The sequence below is a fragment of the Scleropages formosus genome, chromosome 7, assembly GCF_900964775.1.
Source record: "Scleropages formosus chromosome 7, fSclFor1.1, whole genome shotgun sequence".
NCBI classification, from domain to species: domain Eukaryota; kingdom Metazoa; phylum Chordata; class Actinopteri; order Osteoglossiformes; family Osteoglossidae; genus Scleropages; species Scleropages formosus.
In genome coordinates this window covers 31,887,270-31,908,522 of record NC_041812.1, presented here as the reverse complement: position 1 = coordinate 31,908,522, position 21,253 = coordinate 31,887,270, and the positions used below count along the sequence as shown (strand labels likewise).

Here is a 21,253-nt window from a genome sequence, read left to right as displayed (position 1 = left end):
CCATTCTTGATAGACTCCTTTACCGGGGATATAATGGGTCAAACTCTTGAGCCTTTCCCAGCTCGGTGCTGCTTATCTGTTCCAAGCACCCTACATCAAGAGCGTTGGAAAAGCATAACAGTCCAGAATGGCTCGAGGTGAAACTCCCAGGAACTCTGCACATGTTGGCAAGCCTTCATGTTCTTTTCCACAGTGAATTTGCTTGCAGAAAGGCTTAATGCTTTCAGAAGAATACTCTTGCCACTTCTCGCTCTCCTTGGAGAACACATTTTGTGACAATGAGTCAGCATCAATGTTATGGCAAACTGGTGAGTACCGAATGGCAAAATTATATGTAGAAAGCGCAGCAAGCCAGCAATGGCCTGTAGCATTTAGCTTTGCAGTAGTTAGAATATATGCGAGAGGATTGTTATCTGTTCTCACTGTAAAACTCATTGCATACAAATAATCATGAAATTTGTCCGCCAAAGCCCACTTTAGTGCCAAGAACTCGAGTTGGTGGACAGGGTGGTAGTTCTCCGAGGGGCTGAGCTTTCGACTTGCAAATGCGACTGGCCTCAAACCCTCTGGGTAATCTTGATTTAAGACTGCTCCCAATCCATGGAAACTGGCAACAAAATGCAATATATAGGGCTTAGCGGGTCAGCAAAAACCAGATTGGGTGCATTAGTAAGGCAATGAATGATTTGCTTGAAAGCAGTGGTGCATGGGGGGGACACACAGGTGGAGCAGCGGGCTTGGCCCGGGCCCGCTGTAGTGGGTCTGGGGTTCGAGTCCTGCTTGAGGTGCCCGACGGCAGACTGGTGTTCTATCCAGGGTGTGTCCCCTCCCCCCCAGCCTTGCACCATGTGTTGCAGGGTTAGGTTCCGCTTTGTCACGACCCCATTTGGGACAAGCGGTTGTAGTCATTGTGTGTGTATGCATTGGTGCATGACTCATTCCATCAGTCACTGAATGGCTCACTCACTTTGTAATATTCTTGCTTGTTGATCACGCCAGCAGCCTTCATGCCCTTTTGGCATGGAGTATAGCCCCTGGTCAGCTCGGTGAGGGGTCGGACTATGATGGAAAACTTCTTTATAAAAGAATGGTAATGCCCAGAACCCCAGGAAGGACTGAAGAGATGGAATATCTGTTGACTGTTTCCAGTGAGCTACTGCTTCAATCTTAACAGAATCCATCACAATACCATGCTCTGACTTGATATGCCCCACGTATGTCATCTGTGTGCGACAGAACTGGCATTTGTCTATGGATTGTTTTAGACCGTTCTCTTCCAGTAAGTCTAGAACTTTGAAAAGGCGTTCTTCATGTTGCTCTAATGCTTGTCCAAAAATGATTAGATCATCTAAACACACCACCACTTCCAACAGATGCATGTCTCCCACTGCCTTCTCTATGAGTCTTTTAAATGTCGCAGAGGCCCCGGTGACTTCCTGCAGCATTCTCTCGAACTGGTAGAAACCCAGTGGGCAGATGAAAGCAATCTTCTCTTTATCTTCTTCCGCCATTGAAATTTGGTAGTATCCACTACGTAAATCTAACACAGAGAACCACTTGCTTCCATTTAGACAATCAAATGCATCGTTGATACGTGGTACAGCATACTGGTCAGGGATAGTGTGGCAATTCAATGTTCTATAATCCACACAGTTTTGCAATTGACCAAATTTCTTTCAAGTAATGACTATGAAGGATGCATAAAGACTTCTGGATTCCTTTATGATACCTGCTGCTAACAGTCCCTGTAGATGACGCCGCAAATCATCCAGATCAGCAGGTACCAAACGGCAGGATCTCACTCGAAAAGGCCTATCATAAGTGAGTCTGATCCTATGTTCCACCCCCTTTGCCAAGCCAACATTTCATTCACTCAGTGAAAACACATTGACTCGTTCAGCTAATTTTTGCAATAGCCTCATATTCCACTCTTCAGGAATAGATGAATTTCCAAAATCAAACAAGGCTGGATCAATCTTTGTGGATTTCTTGGTGTCATTATTATTTGCAACAGTCACTGTCTGCGACATGTAAGTGTGTGATAATAGTGCCAGCTGGAATGGAAACGTCTTTGTTTGACTCACTGCGCAACATGACCAGAAAGTTGTCTTTGTCCACAGCTGATGAAAATAATACTGTGGGCTGTACCAGCACACCAGAAGAGAGAGCAAGAGTGGGAGCTCGCTCTGTAATGAGAATGCTTTTCTCAAAAGACTGGGTTTCTTGAATTTTACAGACTGCAATGCACTCACCAGCAACAGGAATGATCAAAGGGCCAGGACTCACCCATATGACATCAGCCATTTTGTCTCCAGCATCCAGAAGGACATTCCCGATCTGGGCTGGTGTCTTTGCTTGATGCCAAAGAGAGTACACATTCAATGAATAAAGGGGATCAGCACTCATACCCTCGTGGGTGCCAAAGGTGAAAGGGCGTACCCTTTGAAAATTAGTGCCCAGCAAAACAGCAATGTTGTCAGAACAACATGGATCTGGGCAAACCAAAAGAAGAACAGTGATGGGATTTACATCAGCCATCCCTTTTTGTGGAAACTCCCAACTCCACCTGCACATATCCCCGATAAGGGTGACTATCAATCAGAGTCACTTAGACCCCAGATTGCTAACCCGCTTACAGGACACAGTGGTATATGTGTCAAATGCTTATTATACCAGCTGTCAAAAATAGTCACCTGTGACCCGTTGTCAAGCAGGGCTGTATAGATCCTCCCCTCCACCTTGACCTGAGCAGTGGTACTGCCAAAGCCTCTACTCACATGAATATTTGAGGGGCTGCCCTCAAGCAAAACACTTGACTCTTGTTTAGTGGCTCTCACTGTGCTTTGTGCAGAAATTAACTTCTGGATCACTTCCTGTGGGTCTTCTGGTCTGTTGCATTTTGCAGCAGAATCCCATCTTCACCACAATGAGAACAGAAAAACCCACTCTGTTGACGACATGAGTGCGAGCCTCGCTGTGGTATATCTGAGGATGGCAGCATGTGATCTGACTTCTCTATGACTGCAGTAGCAGGCTTAACTTAACTTAGAAAACAGATAAAGGTTTTCTTATCTCTTTTTTTAGAGCTTTCACATCTTTGTCATTCTCTGGATGCTCAGTGGAGTCAGTTGTTACCATGCTGGACTCCTGAACCACTACGTGATGAGGTGGCAGCAAGGCGGAACATTCAGATAACTGAAGCTTCAAGGCTCTCACTTCAGCTTGCAGCTCTTGCTGCTCTTGCTTCTGGTGTGTTGGTACAGCCCACTATCTGCATGCGCCACCACAGTTTTGACCTGGACAGGCTTCACTGTGGACTTGTCAGGAAGCTTCATATCCCTTTTCAGTGCAGATCTCACTCAGCACTTGTAAGAAATTAGGTGGGTTGTCTCGTCGTTCTCTCAATCTCAGATTAAAAAACATCATGTTAGCTCCCACAGGTCCCTTAATGAGCTGGTCTGGGCGTCCAGTGTTTGCATCTTTTGCTGCAAGACCTCTGTTCTGTATGACTCTGCTCAAAATTTTCTCCATTCTTGAAAGAAACTCAGAGAGCCTCTCCCCAGGTGCTGACAAAGAAGCCTGAATGCAAAGGAAAATTCCTCACCAGTGTCAGCAGACCCAAAAGAATTCTCAATAGCTACAATATACTCTTCGGAAGACTCGTCAAGGTTGCTAAACCGAACTACCTGGGCTATCTCCACTGCTGGACACCTTAAACTCTCTATAATCTTTAACCTCTTTTCTCTGTCTTGCCTCTCACAGTTATCTACCATGAGACGTACTTGCTCTATCCAGTTTTCAAGCTTTTCTTCACCAGGTGGGTTAGGGACAACTCCTGAGACAGTACATAACCTCCTATACACACTGCTATCCACAGACAGCCTGCCTTGCCTCCCTCAATTCAATTCAATTCAATTCAATTTATTTTTATAGAGTGCTCTTCTCACGCAGTGACACAGAGCGCTTTAACACAGACATAAGGCAAGAAAAAGATACAAACAAAGAAGACAGTCATCTAATGGCTACCATAATAAAGTACTTTTACAGAGCTATAAGTATGCCTACTGGCCACTAGGGAAAGGAACAAAAACTCTCAACTGAAAGTTGAGGGAGAAAAAAAAGCCTCTGGGGGTTCACAGGCCAGTGGTTGCCCACCCCTCCTGGGCATTCTAGATTCAGTAACAATTGTAAGTCAGTGTGTGGCAAGTAATAATGATTATGTTGCTAAATGGCATCTTGGGTCCCCAGCTCAGCATGGAACGTCTCGTTCATCATGGCACATGGACATCATCCTCAGTCAGCATGGGATTCATCTGTTACCACCGGCTGGCCTCCTCAGGTCTTATGTGGCGAGGTAGTGCTCAACAAGAAAATAGAGCAGAGTTAGTAATACACACACATTTTCAGAACCGCTTGTCCCATATGGGGTCGCGGGGAACCGGAGCCTTCCCAGCAACACAGGGCGTAGGGCTGGAGGGGGAGGGGACACACCCAGGACGGGATGCCAGTCCGCTGCAAGGCACCCCAAGCGGGACTCAAACCCCAGATGCACCGGAGAGCAGGACCCGGTCCAACCCACTGCGCCACTGCACCCCCTTCGAGTTAGTAATATGTTACTTAAATTTAATATGCATTTTTATAAAGATGATAAACAACCAAGGCAGGTAAAATTACATTTCGAGGTGGAATGCCTGAGTGAACATGTAAGTCTTTAGTCGGGATTTGAAAACATAAACAGACGGGGCATTTCTGACAGTAACTGGTAGACTGTTCCACAGTTTAGATGCTCTATAACTAAAGGCGCGACTTCCTATTGAGGTCTTATTGATCACAGGTACTTTAAGGTAACCTGCATCTAATGAATGGAGATATCGTCCTGGGATATAAGAGCTAATGATCTCACAAAGGTAAGTCAGAGCAATGCCATGTCCTGCCTTATAGGTCAAAAGTGCATATGATGGCTTTGGGGGAGCAGGCCTGGAGGGGCACAGTGATTTCCTCTGGTCAGTCTGACTCAAAAGATTGTTGACTTCTTGCAACTTCGACCTGTTCATCTAAGACTTATGATCCTCCATGGCTTGTCACTGCCCTCTGGCAACATGTCCAAGGGGATTGCATTGACATTTACCCTTTCACGGCATTCACATAAAGCCATCAGATGTTGAGTCTGGGGGTCATACATTCTTCCCTGGACTCTAACTTGTCCTAATGCTTTGATGTATTTCAAAGTCTCTTCAATGAGATAATCATTGTATCTTCAGGGACATCTTTCACCGGCAGTGCATACTCAGGGTTAATAGCTTCTCCCTTACACCAATTACAGACTTCAGTCTTGCTTCAGTTGTGGTCACTGTGCCTTGCCTGATATTAAACTTGGTTTAACAGCTAAATTCCAAGAGTTCTAATGGGCATGTAAGTTTATTAATGATAATTGATAAACTGTTATGGAACTTTAACACACTAGTTTTCCTTTCATAACCTCACACTGCAAAGGTTACATATTCTATATAAAATTAAACTGCAGAGTCAGTTCAGATATTCTGTTGCCTACTGTAATTATCCAAAGTTAATTTTATCCCAGTAGTGCTTCCATTTCCTGTAGCGCTACCCTCTGTTAACCTGACTAGGAGGGTGGTGCCCTGGGTTCTAAAGACTAAAATATTATAACCCAACATGCAAATAGGATTGTAACAGAATAAACATTCAATTTATTAATTTTCCCAAACTTTGCAAATAGAAAAAATTCACCCTAAAAAATTGTGCTGTACAATACACAAAGGTCAACCCAAAGTCCTTTCAACAGATTACTGAAATAAATGCAAATGACTAAACCATTAACAGAAGGAAACGCTTCACAGCAAATACTTAAGTATTAGAAACAGCAACTAACATCGGTTATGCACTCATGCAAACAGAGTCTAGAAATTTCTTCGAGAACCTTGCCACTCTTAAACCAAAATTACACTGGTATATATAATAATCCGGAATATTTTAACTTTATTTTTAACACCCTTATGTTGCAAGCCTGATCACAGCTTGAGGATGTTGAGACGAAAAATATAATGGCCGCTTCACTCTCAAGAGCAAGAGAAAACCTCGCAGTTTACCTCGTCTGCGGTCCATGCAACAACCAGGAAAATTCAGGATCGTCCACTCGCGTTTCAGGAGCATGTGAGAACTCGAGTGAGGCCTGAGGAACTTCACGCATTTCTGGTAGCATGAAACGCTATTGGGTTCTTCTTCTCTATGGCTGCTCAATGTGACGGGCTGGAACCCTCAGTTTTCTACAACAATGACTCGTTGGACACAAACGAATACAAAATGGAAATGTATCTTTATCAACTCTGCAAACAGAACGCACTGCCTGTCATTGCACAATCTAAATAAATATTTTCTCTCTTTGGTTACTGTTGGAGCAACCAGAAAATTTGAACTCCCCTTCGTTTTTGCAACGTTTTCCCTCTCTTGTTTCTGGGGTCTCTCGCTCTCGTTTGTGCTGAACCCTGCAGTCCCAAATTGCGTCGCAACGGTTTGCCACGAACGATGTGCAAGCTGCTCACAAAACTGACTCACTTCCTTCTCCTTACACCTCAGACACTACAAGAACACACCCTTCTTCCAGAAGCATCTCAAAGCTCCCCCTCCAGTGTGTTCCATCCCTCCTATCTCTAAATTGGTTTCCCTCAAACCAAAACCCAATCAGCCTGTAATCAATACAAGACTGACAATATCACACACATGTTGTAACCATTCTAGCACATGTTGGCACGGCTTTGAGAAAACTATTTATTGAAATCGTTAAACTTTATTTAAACCCTCAGAAAAATAAACAAACAAACTAGTAACACTACGGGGCTATGATTACAATAACAAATTGCAAATGTCTAAGAATTCTATTGAAATTCACAGGTATTATAGAGTGTTTTTACCCAGCCCTCTGTGCTGTGGTCCTCAGTGACTGCTAGTGGACTGAAGGCCCAAGAGGAAAGTTTGTGTATACTCCGATAGCAAAATAAATACAGTAGCTGGCTGCTGCTTAAAAGACCAGTTAAAATGAATCTATTTGTCATGAACGATTTCATTTCGCGCTGCACTAGACCCCCAGTCCCCTGTGCGAAGTCCACACCAAATGTGCCCTGAGGCTGTACCAGGGCTTCAAGATGATACTTTTACCACATCTCACTGGTTTGGAGATCCTGCCAGGCTATGTTTACAAGTGCACAACCGACCAACAACAGCAGTTTTTGTACAGGTTGTCTGCATGAATACACAGTGACATTCATATTTGGAATTCATCAGTCTGCGGGCCACACCTGAATGCTTTCAGAGCTCTTTGAACTGCTTGTGTCCATGAAACATCTCTGACATCATGTGTCACTTGTGCTTCGTCTGAAAGATGATCACCCAGATCCTGGTTTCAAATCACTGTCCCCCCATAATCTACCTTCTCTTACTGCTCTAGTAGGTAAAATATAGTTATTGCTATAAAAAACGTGATTTGCACAGTGCATGCTATATGCATAATATAAAATAATGAAATGTATATACAGCACTTAGTAAATACTGTATTAATGTTTTGAGAGTTACATTTTATAAATACTAAAACATTCTGAAAATGTCACCAACCATTTTATTTTGCATTATGAGCGTAACACACATCTGTATCTTAAGGAGGTTTTGATGTAGACCACTAGCTATGGCAGAAAGGTGCATTTAATAAACATGTTCTTCTCATTCACATGCCACAGCAATATACAATTCTAGCAATACTGTCATCAACCTGCATGCTTCTGGAAGACAGAAGAAAGATATTATACTTACCAAGTGTGAAACAGAGGCCACATTTGAATGATAAATATAAGGTATATGGAAATGTAAATTATAGCATAGTTATAAGTAAATAGTCACAAACATCTACACTCAATGTACAGTATTGCATTTTAAACATGGATTTGTACAGGTTGTATTTTACAATGCACTACAAGAATATAATACACAAGCTGTTAAAAAAAAAAAAAAAAATCACAAAAACACACACACCAAAGCCTTGTAATAGATGTTTAGGAAAGACAAAGAATAAAATCATGGCAATGTCATTCTGTAACATATGTTACTTCTCTTTCCATGTTGGAATTCAGTATAAGTTATCAAAATGGACAGTTCATTTATTTACAAAGGCAACAAAAATTTGAAATACTAAGTATCTGATTTCTGGTACCTTCGATTTTAATTCTCATATTTGCTAAAATGGTCGATCTTCATTGTTACTCATTCATCAATAAATTCATTATGTATATACAGGCAAAGAAGTGATTTGACATGAAGGAGATGGATTTTTATAAGGTGCCAGATCACATTTCCAGGCACTGGTGAGGGGTGTGCCACACCCACCTGGAAGAAAATTCTTATTGAATTACGTGAAAATCCACTATTTTTTGACAGGTAAGGATGCTGGGTTGCAAAGTCTTGGACATTACAGTAAGATTTTATTGGCACTGTAGATGAATAAATATTTATGAATAAAAATCTGAGATGGGGCTGCACTAAACCATTTCTTTAGCGTTGTTGGTGATTCAATCAGATGTAACAACAGTGTCTTTCCCCCCCCCCCATGAAACTTCAGTCTTGGCTGTTCCTGTGAATTGTGGTTCGCCTTTAAACTAAACTCAGAAACCAAAGGTTCACATGTGGTTTTTTCAACATCTACAACATTTAAACTATCTTTTTTTCGATGTAGACCACAGTTTAAACCACTATTTAAACCAGCATAGAACCTGTTTGACCCACAGGGGAGCAACAGCAGTGTAACTTCTGTTTCTACAAATACATGTGAGTGGATGGGTATAACACATGTGATACTGGTGTCTCCTCAGTTTGTGGGGGGGGGGGGGGGGCGGTTGTCATATCAAACAGTCTATTTAGGCCCGTAAGCTGTGATTGCATTTCCTCTTCTACAGCAACTTTCATTTCCTGTCCTTTCTGCTTCAACAGCCGGTCATGAAGGGTGAGCGAAATGCCAGAGCAGCATCTGTGGAGGAGTGTCTTAGCAGAGGAACAACACTGTGGAAGTAGCCCGGCAGATTTCATTACTGTCCCCTCCATCCAGCCACACAGGGAGACCTAGCCAGAACCCATCATGGGCTGATTGGAGCCTCCTCCTGGCAGGTCTGGCAGCAGCGCTGCTTATAAAGGCCCAGGGGGCAGAGCTGGAGCCTCCTCACTGCGGTACAGTAGTGGGTGGAGTCCCTGCAGGCACCTGAAACACAAGACAGCAAAGCAATAAGGAGACCTTCGAACCTCCAGCTTCAGACCAGGACTACCACTTCTCCTCCAGCATGCAAAAGAAACAGTGCTAGAGATCCAGGTAATCACCATCATTCTCTGGGAGCCTTAGGGAACAATATAAACATGTACATTTACATTTATATGAAACATAATGTATATATCACACTTTTACAGGCACTTCATATAAACATGTGCTTTAAGAAGCCTCAGTTAGTGGCTGGTACAAGAACTGTAACTTTCCTCCAGACAGACATTATTTAGTTACAGAAATTCATGAGTTTATTTGAACATGTTGGACTTTTATTCTGTAATATATTATCAAAAAAGCTATCTGAAAAATTTAAGAAGCCAACGAAGGAGAGGCCTTCACAGCATGTGCACACGGCATAACACAACCTGTTCAAATAGTTTGTTCTGGGGCCTGGCGCTGCTGCTCTTACCATCACAGGACATCACATTGCAGTGTTGCCAAGCTATCGGGCGGCGCTGCCAGGCACAGTGCTGGTCCGCCAGGATCCTGCTGGTCCTCCTGTGAACACACTCCACCTTGCGAGACTGGAACCCGCTGCCACAGTCGGCACTACATGCCCGCCACGGCCCAGTCCTCCACTGGTTGGCACACACCTCCCAGGTGCAGTTGCGTGCTGATGCTGGCCTGCAGACACAGCCCCCACAGTGCTGTTTCACACTGCATTGTATGGTATCACACCTCACTGGATGACATCATGCTACATGATATCATACTACGGTTACCACCCAGCTCTAAAAATAACTACCTGATAACACACTGTTCTCTCTGACATCATACCTCCATGCGTGACATCACCCAAATAATATAATGTACATTTTTGAAGTAGATGGAATATTGGGAGAGAGTGAGTCTGAAAGAGGTGTTTTTCCAGACACCTCCTGTATTACCCCATCAAGTACAATGCCCCATTGGGAGCTCCAACCGACCTGGTCCTGTGGTCGCAGTGTGACTCGGGAAGGGATGAGCCATTGGTATGCTGGCACACCACTGGCCGGCTCTGCATGGCGAGGGCGGGGCCAACACACCTCCCGGAGCACTGTGGGAAACAGGATGGTGGCATGTCAGCCTTCAGCTAAGGTGGATGTGGTGCAAGGAGAAGAGGGGTGTGCCCTTACCTGTCCCCATGGGCTGGTTCGCCACACCGCACACACGTGTGAGTGACACTCCTCTCTGTCCGGCGGCCGCAGGGCCGCACCACACATGGACTCAGGCAGGACTCGCAACGTCCCCTGGGCCTGCCTTTGGTGGCACCGCACTTGCCTCTGCCGGAAGCCCAGCCCACAGGAAACAGAGCACTCTGACCACACAGTTGCCTCCCAGCTGCCAATCAGAAAGGGTTTTGTATTAGAACCACAGACTCTGGAGGGCCCTTGACCTATATGCTGACAGCTGGTCAGAAGATCACTGAACTGTAAACAGCCACAATGCCCTCATGCAGCATCTTCTCTGCTCAGCATCGACAAACTGAGAGCATCACTGTGCACCGTGGTATTTAGAGCAGCGCGCGAGGTGCCGTGTGAAACATATTTCTCACCCTTCTGTTTTGGCTTTGGAAACACTCAGAAGACCAGAACATATTTATAACCTCTTCCCACATGGCGTCAAATACCCTCCCTGGAGCATTACGTCTTTGCATCATCACTAAACAGCTTCATCACAGGTGTGCTTGCTGTCACACACGTGTACACACTGTCCTGTAGGTGTCACCTGCTAGTACTGTTGCTCCGCAGGGGGCATTCCGGAGACCCACGTACCTTGTGGAACGTTTAAAAACCAGAACCTCTTTTGGTTCTACACACGGTAGGTGGTAACACTGAGGTAGCATCCAAGACAGGAAGGTGAGAGTGTGTGAAAGAAGGAGTTTGCGCAAGAGAGCAGAAAGATGTGTGTGTGTGTGTGTGTGAGCAAGTGTGAGGGGGGTTCAGAGACACCTTCAGGAGTATGTGAGCAGCCAGGGCTGAGAGGCTGTCGGGGGGACAAAGCCTCGTATTGTGTGAGGAACCCCCCCCACTCCATCCCTCGAGAGCGCCGGCACTGAGTGCTTTCCCAGCTCTTGCTGAGGCTGCCATTACAGTGAGCGTCAGTCCATTGTGGGACCCCAAACTGTATTGCTGACTTTGGCCTGGGCATCAGCAACCGTGGAATCCTGCTTTTATTCACCACGCTGAGTTACGCTTTCTTAATGTTTTAACCTCCAGTGCTCAAAGATTAAATTTGCATTTCAGCGTTGTGGAGAAACGTTACACATCATTCATTTCTTCTGCCCCAGGGCCACCGTTTAGATGGTCCAAATGAGGTGATACACACCAATTCCTCTTCTCTGAATGTTTCCTCTGTCCACAGAGGTACTTCTTCACTGCGGTCCATGCACTGGGCAAAGGTCACAAAATGGGGACAATGGTGGCCTACTCCTCACTGCAGGCCACATTAATGTGTGCAGGGTGTGTATCAATCTGTGTGTATGTGTGCAGTGCATACCTGGGTGGGCAGTCTCGTACGTTGCAAGGCTGAGAGGGGCTGGCTGGACGGGGCAGGTGGAGACACAAAGCAGGAGCCATATCCTGGCCCCCAGCACTGGTGCAGCGTACCCTCCTGGACTGGACCCCTCTACTGCCACAGCTGACACTGCAGGCTGTCCACACACCAGGCCTCCAGTCAAACACTGGCAGACACACAGCACGCTGTTAAGAGTCACACACTCTACAGTCACCCATTATAAATAACACTATATAGCCATGCACCATATAATAAACTGTACAGTAACACATTGCACATTCATACACTCTAGAGTCATATACTATACATTCACACACACTATAGTCACACTGTATAGTAACAAACTGTTTAAAAAAAATGTTCTTTTTTAAACTTTACAGTTGCGCAGCTGCTGATGGACAGTTTCTAAGTCATACAGAGCCAGCTCGCACACTCACACAATTGCACAGCTATACAAAGAAACAGGCACAGTGCTCTCTTTATCTGAAATTTCAGTATAATGGCTCTTGGCTTTTAATGCTCAATTTCTGATTTATGGAATAAAATATCAGTAAAAGAAAATTTGAAAATGAAATCATTACAAAATTCAAATGAAGCAGAAATGCATAAATACACTGTAACTGGTGCATCTGCATCCAAATCTTTCCACCTGCTTAGTGCAACTTAAGAATGTGAAAGTGTTGCTTTAAGAGAGTGGGGTATTATGGGATGTGTATGAAGTTTTGCAGAATTGTCTGTCGATCATATCAAGTTTGTCATTTAATTTAATGACTAGAGCAATTAGCAGGAAAAAAAAAAACGGCTGATGGTTTTATGGATACGTATGCACGTTTTGGCAACAATGCACAGTTTTAGAAAGTTGTTCACAATAAATGTGACGTGTTCAGTGGATCCATGCTTGGTTTATTGCTTATCTTGTGAAGAACTGATCAATTAAAAAGAAAAGTGGCAATTACCCTGGAGCTGCAAGTGTGCTATAGGTACATTTTATATTGTGCTGAAATAATGGGATCATAGTTGTATCCGTGTTTTGCAGTGTTGTACTGATACTTGGGAAAATTGGTTTTGGGGTACCCTGAAATAGCCTGGCGTCCCAACCTGGGCATACCCCTAAGCCTTGCACCCAATGCTATATGGGATACACTCTAGTCTAGATCACCAGAACCCTGATCAGGACATGCAGTTATCGAAAACAGATGGATAGGTGGATGAATGGATGGTTTTGGATGAGCTGAATATAATGAAAATAATAGAAAATAATTTTCTGGCATCCAAAATTTTGCTATCGGCATTGTTTTCAGGAACAGATTAATTCCATGAGCCAAGGAATGACTGTATACTTACAAAATATATCTTAATACCTTCCCACATATATGCACTTTAATTTATTTGTGTTTCATCAGACTGCTAACATGTAACTTACAGTTGTTAGATTCCACTTTATGGGAAATTAATGTACTCATGTTGGAGGAGTCAAAGGCAGTACTCAGTAGAAGACAAAGGAGGCTCCAGGTTCCCAGTGTCTGTGGGTTTGCTGCCGCACAGCCCAGGCCTTTTATTGTCCACAGCGTGGAACGAACCCCCAGCGAAGTATCACAGACACACTTGACTGACACACAAATGGCTAACAGTCATCTTAGAAATTAAACTCTGAGATTTCTCTGTTTTTATTTTCTGCAGCTGTCAGATAAACTCACATACCATGCAAATAATTCTTCTTCGGATAAATCACGGTACCTTTACACATTAAACCTCATCCAAGAGGCTCTTTGAAGTGTCTCGGTGGTCAATTTATTTATTTATCTGTTCACTTATTTATTTAGGGTCTTGGCTGTGTCGCTGGGTGAACACGACTCAGCTAGTGGGGCTTTCAAAGCTGTCCAAATTCAGCCCACCTGCCCTTCCTGCTCTTCAGGTGCTTCGCACATCAGATACTTCAGAGCAGAGGTTTTCACCTTTAAGGGTGTTGTAAAATACCTTAGTAATTCATGCTTAACTGAGACCAGCTAGCTAGGAGCACAAGCGGATCCAAAGCACTCAGAGAATTCCGAGACGACCGTTATTATTCCATCCAGGTGAGCCCTTGGCAATCAAACACCGGTGCCGGAAGGAGAAACGCATAAATAATATAAAATGAAAAAAGTCAGCGCAACCATCACAGTTCTGGGACAAGTCCTAGTGCTGTACAATAATATTCACACTCACTGTCCATAAGTACTTCTCAAGTTCCAGAAGCTCAATCAGCCTTCAGTCATTCTCTTAATATCTCTGTAAATTGTTCCCTGAACTTGGAAGCATTGTTATGACGGAGGGTGACATGCTGGCACAGGGGTAGCACATGTGCCTTATAGCTCCTGGGTTGTTGGTTCAAATATCAGTTCAGATGTTGCTTAGTCTGTGTGGAATTTGCATATCCTTCTCATGTCTGTTTCCTCCTGGTGCTCTGGTTTCTTCCCACAGTCCAAAGAAGTGGTTCAGGTGAACTGGTGACTCAAAGTTATCTATCGTGTGCGATTGCTCAGTGATGGACTGGTTTCATGCCCTATGCTTCCAGGATAGGCTCCAAACCACTACAATCACAAGCGGTACCTGATAAACAGAGTTTTGTTCCCTTTCCTTTACTGCCTTCTGGCTCTTTCCCACATTTGCTCTTTAACTGTATATTGTTAATTAGTTGCACATCCATCTGTTATCTGTTAAGTAATGCCAGTGTTTGTCATTAGGGGCACTTTGTCTTTCTGCGCTCGATCCTCTTGATCTTATGCTAAGCAAGTGAGGAAACTGCGCGGAGAATGGCACTGTTTAAAGATGAACCTCACTGAGCTGAAACACATCCATAGTGAACAAAATGTGGACTATAAAGACCTTCTAGCGTACACATACACACGTATACACACTCACCGTCTACGCTCACGTGGACCCAGGCGGACACAAGCTGAGAGTGAATGGCACTCTGACATCTGTAAATCCCTGCGGACTTCCCAGAGAGTGGGTTCACCTCGAGCACCCGACCTGCAGCCAACACCCGGTATCGAGGGCCCAGGACCTCCTGCAGAGTGCGGTTCTGGAAGGACCAGCTGATGGGCTCTCTGTGGTTTGGATGGATGGGACACCCTGAGGGGGTATCAATAGACTCTGTCAGTTATCAAGGACCCAACCAGGAAAAAAACCCAAATAATAATCACCAAATGTTCTCAGTAGTTTGTTGGGATGTAATTAGAACCCCACACACACACACTCACACACACTATCGTGTTGACAGGTCACGGATGAGAGGGCCTTGATCTACCTATGCGGAGGTGCTCTCCAGGTCGGACGGTGATGTTGGTTCCTAGGTGAGAGGCCATCAGCACCTTTCTGTGGCTCCCATTCTGGTGCTGCAAGTGCCCTCTGGTGGTGGGATCTAGACAAACAAAGTATACAATGCGACCACACTTTTCTACAGCATTCAGATACACACAACACACACAACAGATGCTCAGCACAAAGTCCAGCAAATGGGGGCCACAGCTGTGGGATGTAACAGGCTTAACCCAGCATCTGGACTGCAGAGCTCCCCTTGGACGACCACCAAACATCTGTGGCACTACGTTGAATGTGAATATGCCACACTTACTCCATAATCAAGTGACAGCTTCAGAGTCCTGTGACCCAGAATCTCCCTGGAGAAGAGGATTGATCCTGTCTGGTGTTGTCATGGAGGGCCAAACTCACCATGCTTCACAGTGACTAGTTAAGAGGCAGCTGACGGCTGTCCTGCGGAACAGCCATTGAATTTCCACTAGGAGGTGTGACATCAGCCGGGATTGGAACCTGCTCTGCGACCTCAGCCAACATGCGCCAGCAGTGTGACGGATCCTACCTCCTCGACCTAAGTCAGCCAGGACTCTAATGGATTCTACTGCCTTGGCTAGGGCTGGCTTGATGCAGGCTCCGTTCCCCTCAGACCTGGTCCTGGCTGGGCTCCAGCCTCACCCCATCCCTCAACCCGACACGCCTGCCGGTGCCAGTATCAACACCGCATTCGCCGTCAGTGTCTGTCAGCGGGGCCCACAACTCAGGGGTACTGGGCAGGTCATTACTAACAGCCTCACCGGGAGCTCCAGCATCCATAAATCATGATCAGCCCCGGACCGGACGGGGCATGACGGGACCTACCGACCACATGAACGCTGCTGGAAGCCACAGATGTCCCAAAGGAGTTGGCGGCGGAGCAGGCGTACGTCCCAACATCCCCGTATGAAATGGTGTGGATCAGCAAGGAGCCACCAGGTTGGGAGACTGCATTTCGGGTCACTGGCCCCTCTTCCCTGGCCCAGGTGACATTGGGCACAGGGAATCCTGTGACAGGAAAACACAGGGCCATAACGGCAGTTCATGAGAGCAGCTGCAACCAGAAGGTTGGTGGTTCAAGTGGCTTGATTTCACTTCTTTCCTCAACTACCTTTGTAAACGGGGGAAAAACTGAAAGTCGTTTCAGGTAAAACCACAAGCTAAACAAGGAAATAATGACAATATCAAGAAAAACTACAGTAATAGCAATTGTAATGGCCATCGTTTCACCACATGTGCATCTGAAAGCCGTGCAAAACACACTGGAGCAAAACACACCAGCAGGAGCAGATTTCGGAACAAATTAGGAGGACAAATGAACTTAATGACTCTAAATTGCCTGCGCTCGGCACACCGCGCTGAATGGCCTCCCTGTACACTAATGAGGAGCACATGGCAAGGACTTCGGTCCAGCTGAACCTGGAAAAGACGGAACTTTCCGAATGATTCCGCCAGGCCAAGCGGGAACGGGGCATGTGCCCGTAAACCAAGCTGCTGTCAGACCCGTGTTTGGCACAGAGAGAAATGCCCGCTGGGCAGATCTCGGAGCAACCCGGCAGCACTCCATGGCACAGCAGAAGGGAGCAGAAAGACCCCCCCCAACTGATCACCTGTCACACGGAAATACACTTTTTGTGAACTCTCGACGTCTACCACACAATACATAGATGTATGACAAAAAGGGAACCGACAAGCTGGATAAACACATTTTCACTGACCGTACCAATTAGTGGGAACTATTAATTACTATTTAAACTATACTATTTAAGTCTGTCCCTCAGTGCCTGGACTCCCTTCATCTTGGAATTCATCATCCTGCAGTTTGTATTCTCTATCCATAGGGGGCGCCATTGCAACACATGGGCCAAGGATCCCTCTGAAATATGACGCTTTCAGTCCAGAGAGATGAAGGTGTCCCAGGTTTCGGGGGGCCCCAAAACAAGCAGCACGGTGTGCATGATTCCCATAGCCAGATACCCCCTGGAAGGTGAAAAATGCCCCAGTCTGGACCCCAGCTGGGTCTCCAGTTTCAGACTGAGGTCTTTGTGCCACACGTCTGGGGGAGCACTGAGAGCTGCCCTGCTGTCAGGACCGTGGGGGCCAGTTTGCAATACCCAGGCTGAGGGGGGCCTCCCAAGTGTGTTAGGAAGGGAATGAAACACCCAGGGGCATCTGGTGAGTCTAACTCACACACACTCACAAGCAGACACAAACTGCCACGGTAATGGGAATGCAATATGAAAATACATTATGGTAAAGTTAATATTTGACCATGAATGCTTCTATAATTGTCTGTTTCATAAAATGTCACGCATTGCTCATCAGGAGTGTGCAGCTTAGTTTTACAAAGGCCCACAGGTGTGGTGGATTAGTGAGTTGCGCGACTGCCGCTGGACGGGGGCACAAAGAGTGCTGCGCATGCTCAGCAAGCGAGGAACGGCATGGAAACCCTCCAAGAGTTCTCACAGGCATTGAACCTCACGACAGCATCCATGGGAGATTTAATGTCTAAATGATGTGAGGAAAAGATCAATAAACTTCAAGTTCCGCAGTGACGTTACAGGCCGTTTCTTCCCAGAAATGTCAGTATTTCCTCTTTCTAAATGCACGGGACCAATTGTGGTTATTATACACAAACACTGAACATGTGCCAGGATAGCTGCAGGATGGGACTTTTATTGGCCTGTGGCATCCATGATTACATCATGCATTTCAGAACGTGTGCTGCGCAAGACCAACGCAAACCCACCTGAGACTGGACACAGCAATGTGAGGTTAGCCCCTCGGCGCACAGTCACTCTGCCACCGACCACAGCGTTCAGCTCCATGTTCTCCACATCTGACACGTCCCTCCCAGAGGCAGCAATGGAGGGGGCCTCTGTGTCCAACATACAACAAAATTAATTCATTTTAAACTCCGATCGCACAAAGGAACACTAAAGACATTCTAATCAATAGGTTGTTGGGTCCCACTCCGAAGGCGAATCTTCAGAGTCTGGGCACACAACGTACAGAGTGAAAATGTGGTCCCAATGTGGTAACATTGGCCTCAGCGTGGACATGTTGTGGTCAGGGTGTCATGAGGATCTCACCGGCCAACAGCAGCTGGGAGGTCTGCGTGTCCGAGCCGAGCTCGTTGGTGGCGGTGCAGCGGTACACTCCTTTGTCTTCTTTGCGTGGCTCAGAGATGTGCAGCACTCCGGTCTGGTCCCAAAACACCCTGCAGGCAACAGACAGGACTCATCTCAATCAAGCTTCAAGACCAGAACTCTCATTCCCTGCCTCCAGCAGGGTATATTACACTGTTTTGCACAGATTCGCTTACGGAGAACATGAGACGGGTTATAATTTTCTTTTCATAAAGAAAAATATATGCATTTTCTGTCAAGTCAATCAACCTTTAACAAAACTAATATCCATTGTTTTTGTTTAGCCTTTTTTCTCCCGACTAGAATTTCACTAACCAGTCTGAGCACAGAGGAACAGCCGAGCATTCAACTCAGTGTCTCAGAAGCTGTTTTAATAACATGTTTAAGTGTCTAATTATTGCATATTTATTATTGCTGGGTGACCATACATGATATGATCCATGATATGGGTTGTAGCTGGAGGGCAGCTTCAGGCAGAACGTTTGAGTAAACATGTCAGACAGCATTACGATGTGCCAGGAGAGCTGGCCGTGCACCTTCTGCGCTCTTCCAGGCAGCTCCTCAGCTTGGGAATCCCGACCAAGTCAAATTCACAAAAGGTAACAATAATATTAGGAGCATTTGGTTTGAAGTTTTAAATGAACATTTGGTTGGCAACTTCAAACAATCTTTAAATAACTGAATATCCATTAGCATAAGAAGGGGTCATACCCCGTCACGTGTAACTGGCTGCAAAATCTCATCTCCATCCAACATTCATCCGTGAGCCATTTACAATGTCCAAAGCAGGGTGGATGAGCATGTCGACTTTGACCAGTCTGCCAGGCTCAGGCTAACTCCAGGTCAAAAATAAAAAGAAGTGATGCCAGTCCTGTTCTCTAGTATATACTGGAAGGAGGGTGCATGGAAGGAGGGCAGTCTTTTAACTCGCAGTTCAGCTCCCAGGAGGTGTCCTCCTGTTGTACCCTTGAGTATGGTACTTAATCTATACATAAACTTTTAGCTGTTCTGGATGTAAGTGTCATATAAGCAATAAAACACTTATACTGTTAGCTGGAAACTTCTGTATTCTAAATGTTTTTCAAATGTTTCATGCTGTTCCCGTTGCAACAGCTAGACCCTTTAGCTTCAGCAGAGGAACCATCTGAACAGAGCCAGAGTGGGATATGACATTGTACATTGCACATCCCCAAACAATTACTACAGTTGGCCATTCGGGATTCCAGAGCTTGGGTGTCCCTCAGCTCCGAGTGGGTGTGAGCAATGAGCCACAGTGATAAGGACATGGGTCCTGTAACACCCTCAGGGGTGCTGAGAGTCCACAGTAACCTGGGGGAGTCTCTGGAGGGTGTCCAGTGTGACCTCCAGCCACGTCCATCCTTACCACTATGTTGGGCAGGTGTGGACAGGTTTCACTGTGAGCAGAAACTCTTCACTTGGGGAGGAAAAAAAAAAAAAAAACCACATCTAGCAGTTGCCAAAAAGCAACAAAATTATTTCAAGATATAAGGCAGAAAATGTTTTAATATAAGCACATGAACAATCCAGTAAAGGAAAAGCAGATCCACTGGAAAGATCATTCAATCAAAATGAAAATGCTACATGGATTTGGTTAGTATCTGATTACTGGTGATGATAATAAATAAATAGGAAGTAAATATTAATCCCAAGTTTCAGGATCAATTAAACTCTTAACTGTTATAGGAGGGAAGACATGTTCACAAGACTGGCCACCTAGAAGTGACGTGTGGAACATCTCAGAGGCCACATTTACTTTAATATATATTAACTGGATATCCCCGTTTACTGTCAGCTGAAAGAACTAGGAGTACTAAGTTAAAGGAACAAGACTGCAGCACAATGGACGTGCGCCATGTAATAAATCTCTACCATATGGAACTGAACCAACTGGCACACATGCTGGTCGCCCCGTCACTTTTATGTGGATATAGTGAAATATAGCGTGGACGATAAAACTCAGACCAAGACAAACGAGGCTTAACCAGAACAGTAACTCCACAGTCTTGCTGTTGCACCAGTAGAGTCAAGCATGTATTCGTCCCACAAAATCCTGTGGTTGTTTTAATCAGATTATGAAGTTCAAAGTTCAGCATTAGTATTAGTAGTAGCTCTAGTTCAGAATGTCTAGCCAGTAGCAGATGAGTCACTGATCAGACCTAGCCCAGAGTCATTGACTGGGCCTAGCTTAGACTCACCAACCAGGCCTAGCCTAGAGTCACTAACCAGGCCTAGCCCAGAGTCACCAACCTGGACCTTGCTCAGAGTTACAAAGTTAAGCTTACAGCCACTCAGCAGTGGTCTTACAGCACATTCTGGCAGCTATCAGTCGTGCAGAAGGCTGTCAGCCTCATGCACCTATGCAATTCTCCACTCTGATGCTTTCTTTGGCTTCGGCTTCCAATAAGAGCCAAAATTATAAAACCCATAATGTTGCTGACCACACGTACAGTGGATTCCACATGTCCTCACGGACTACACCAGCAGTCAGTCAATCAAAAGTGAGTCAATTAACAGGACGCATGATCGACAGTACCACTGTTTTTCCAATGTTGAGTTTTTTCATTTTTCTACAAGAACTAACTGGAAAAACCATGAAGAAGCCCAGTCATTCTCAAATAGCATAGTATTTCTTATAATTGCAGTGTGTATTATCTTCATTTAAAAAGTCAAACATCACCCTCTCCCTTAGAGAAGTCTAATATTTTTAAATAAATCCAGATTCCCAATAATCCAGCATTTAAAACCTAACATATATCTGAAACTTGCTTGACTAAAGAATGTTTTCAAACACTGTATGTCTGTATCTTGGTTCTTTTGTGTACTAAAATTACACAGAACTGGAAGCCAAAACTCTGCAAAGAGAGGTCAAAGCAGTCTGTGGTAGCTTAAATTACATGTAAAATTTCTCTCCACCAGGATCCAATAAAGTTCTAATGAA

General features: G+C 45.1%; 1 protein-coding gene across 1 annotated transcript in view; it reads right to left on the bottom strand.

Moving 5' to 3' along the window:
* Nucleotides 1-8,890: 8,890 nt before the first annotated feature.
* Nucleotides 8,891-21,253, bottom strand: part of LOC108941985 (ADAMTS-like protein 3) — a 76,430-nt gene continuing 64,067 nt past the window's right edge. The window contains exons 23-32 of the mRNA XM_018764970.2: nucleotides 18,238-18,365; nucleotides 17,895-18,023; nucleotides 15,971-16,153; nucleotides 15,102-15,215; nucleotides 14,714-14,926; nucleotides 11,795-11,978; nucleotides 10,432-10,636; nucleotides 10,243-10,352; nucleotides 9,726-9,940; nucleotides 8,891-9,256 (exon numbers count right to left, since the gene is read on the bottom strand). Coding sequence (XP_018620486.2) covers nucleotides 9,135-9,256; nucleotides 9,726-9,940; nucleotides 10,243-10,352; nucleotides 10,432-10,636; nucleotides 11,795-11,978; nucleotides 14,714-14,926; nucleotides 15,102-15,215; nucleotides 15,971-16,153; nucleotides 17,895-18,023; nucleotides 18,238-18,365 — 1,603 coding nt within the window. The 3' untranslated portion in view covers nucleotides 8,891-9,134. The remainder of the gene's footprint in view (nucleotides 9,257-9,725; nucleotides 9,941-10,242; nucleotides 10,353-10,431; nucleotides 10,637-11,794; nucleotides 11,979-14,713; nucleotides 14,927-15,101; nucleotides 15,216-15,970; nucleotides 16,154-17,894; nucleotides 18,024-18,237; nucleotides 18,366-21,253) is intronic.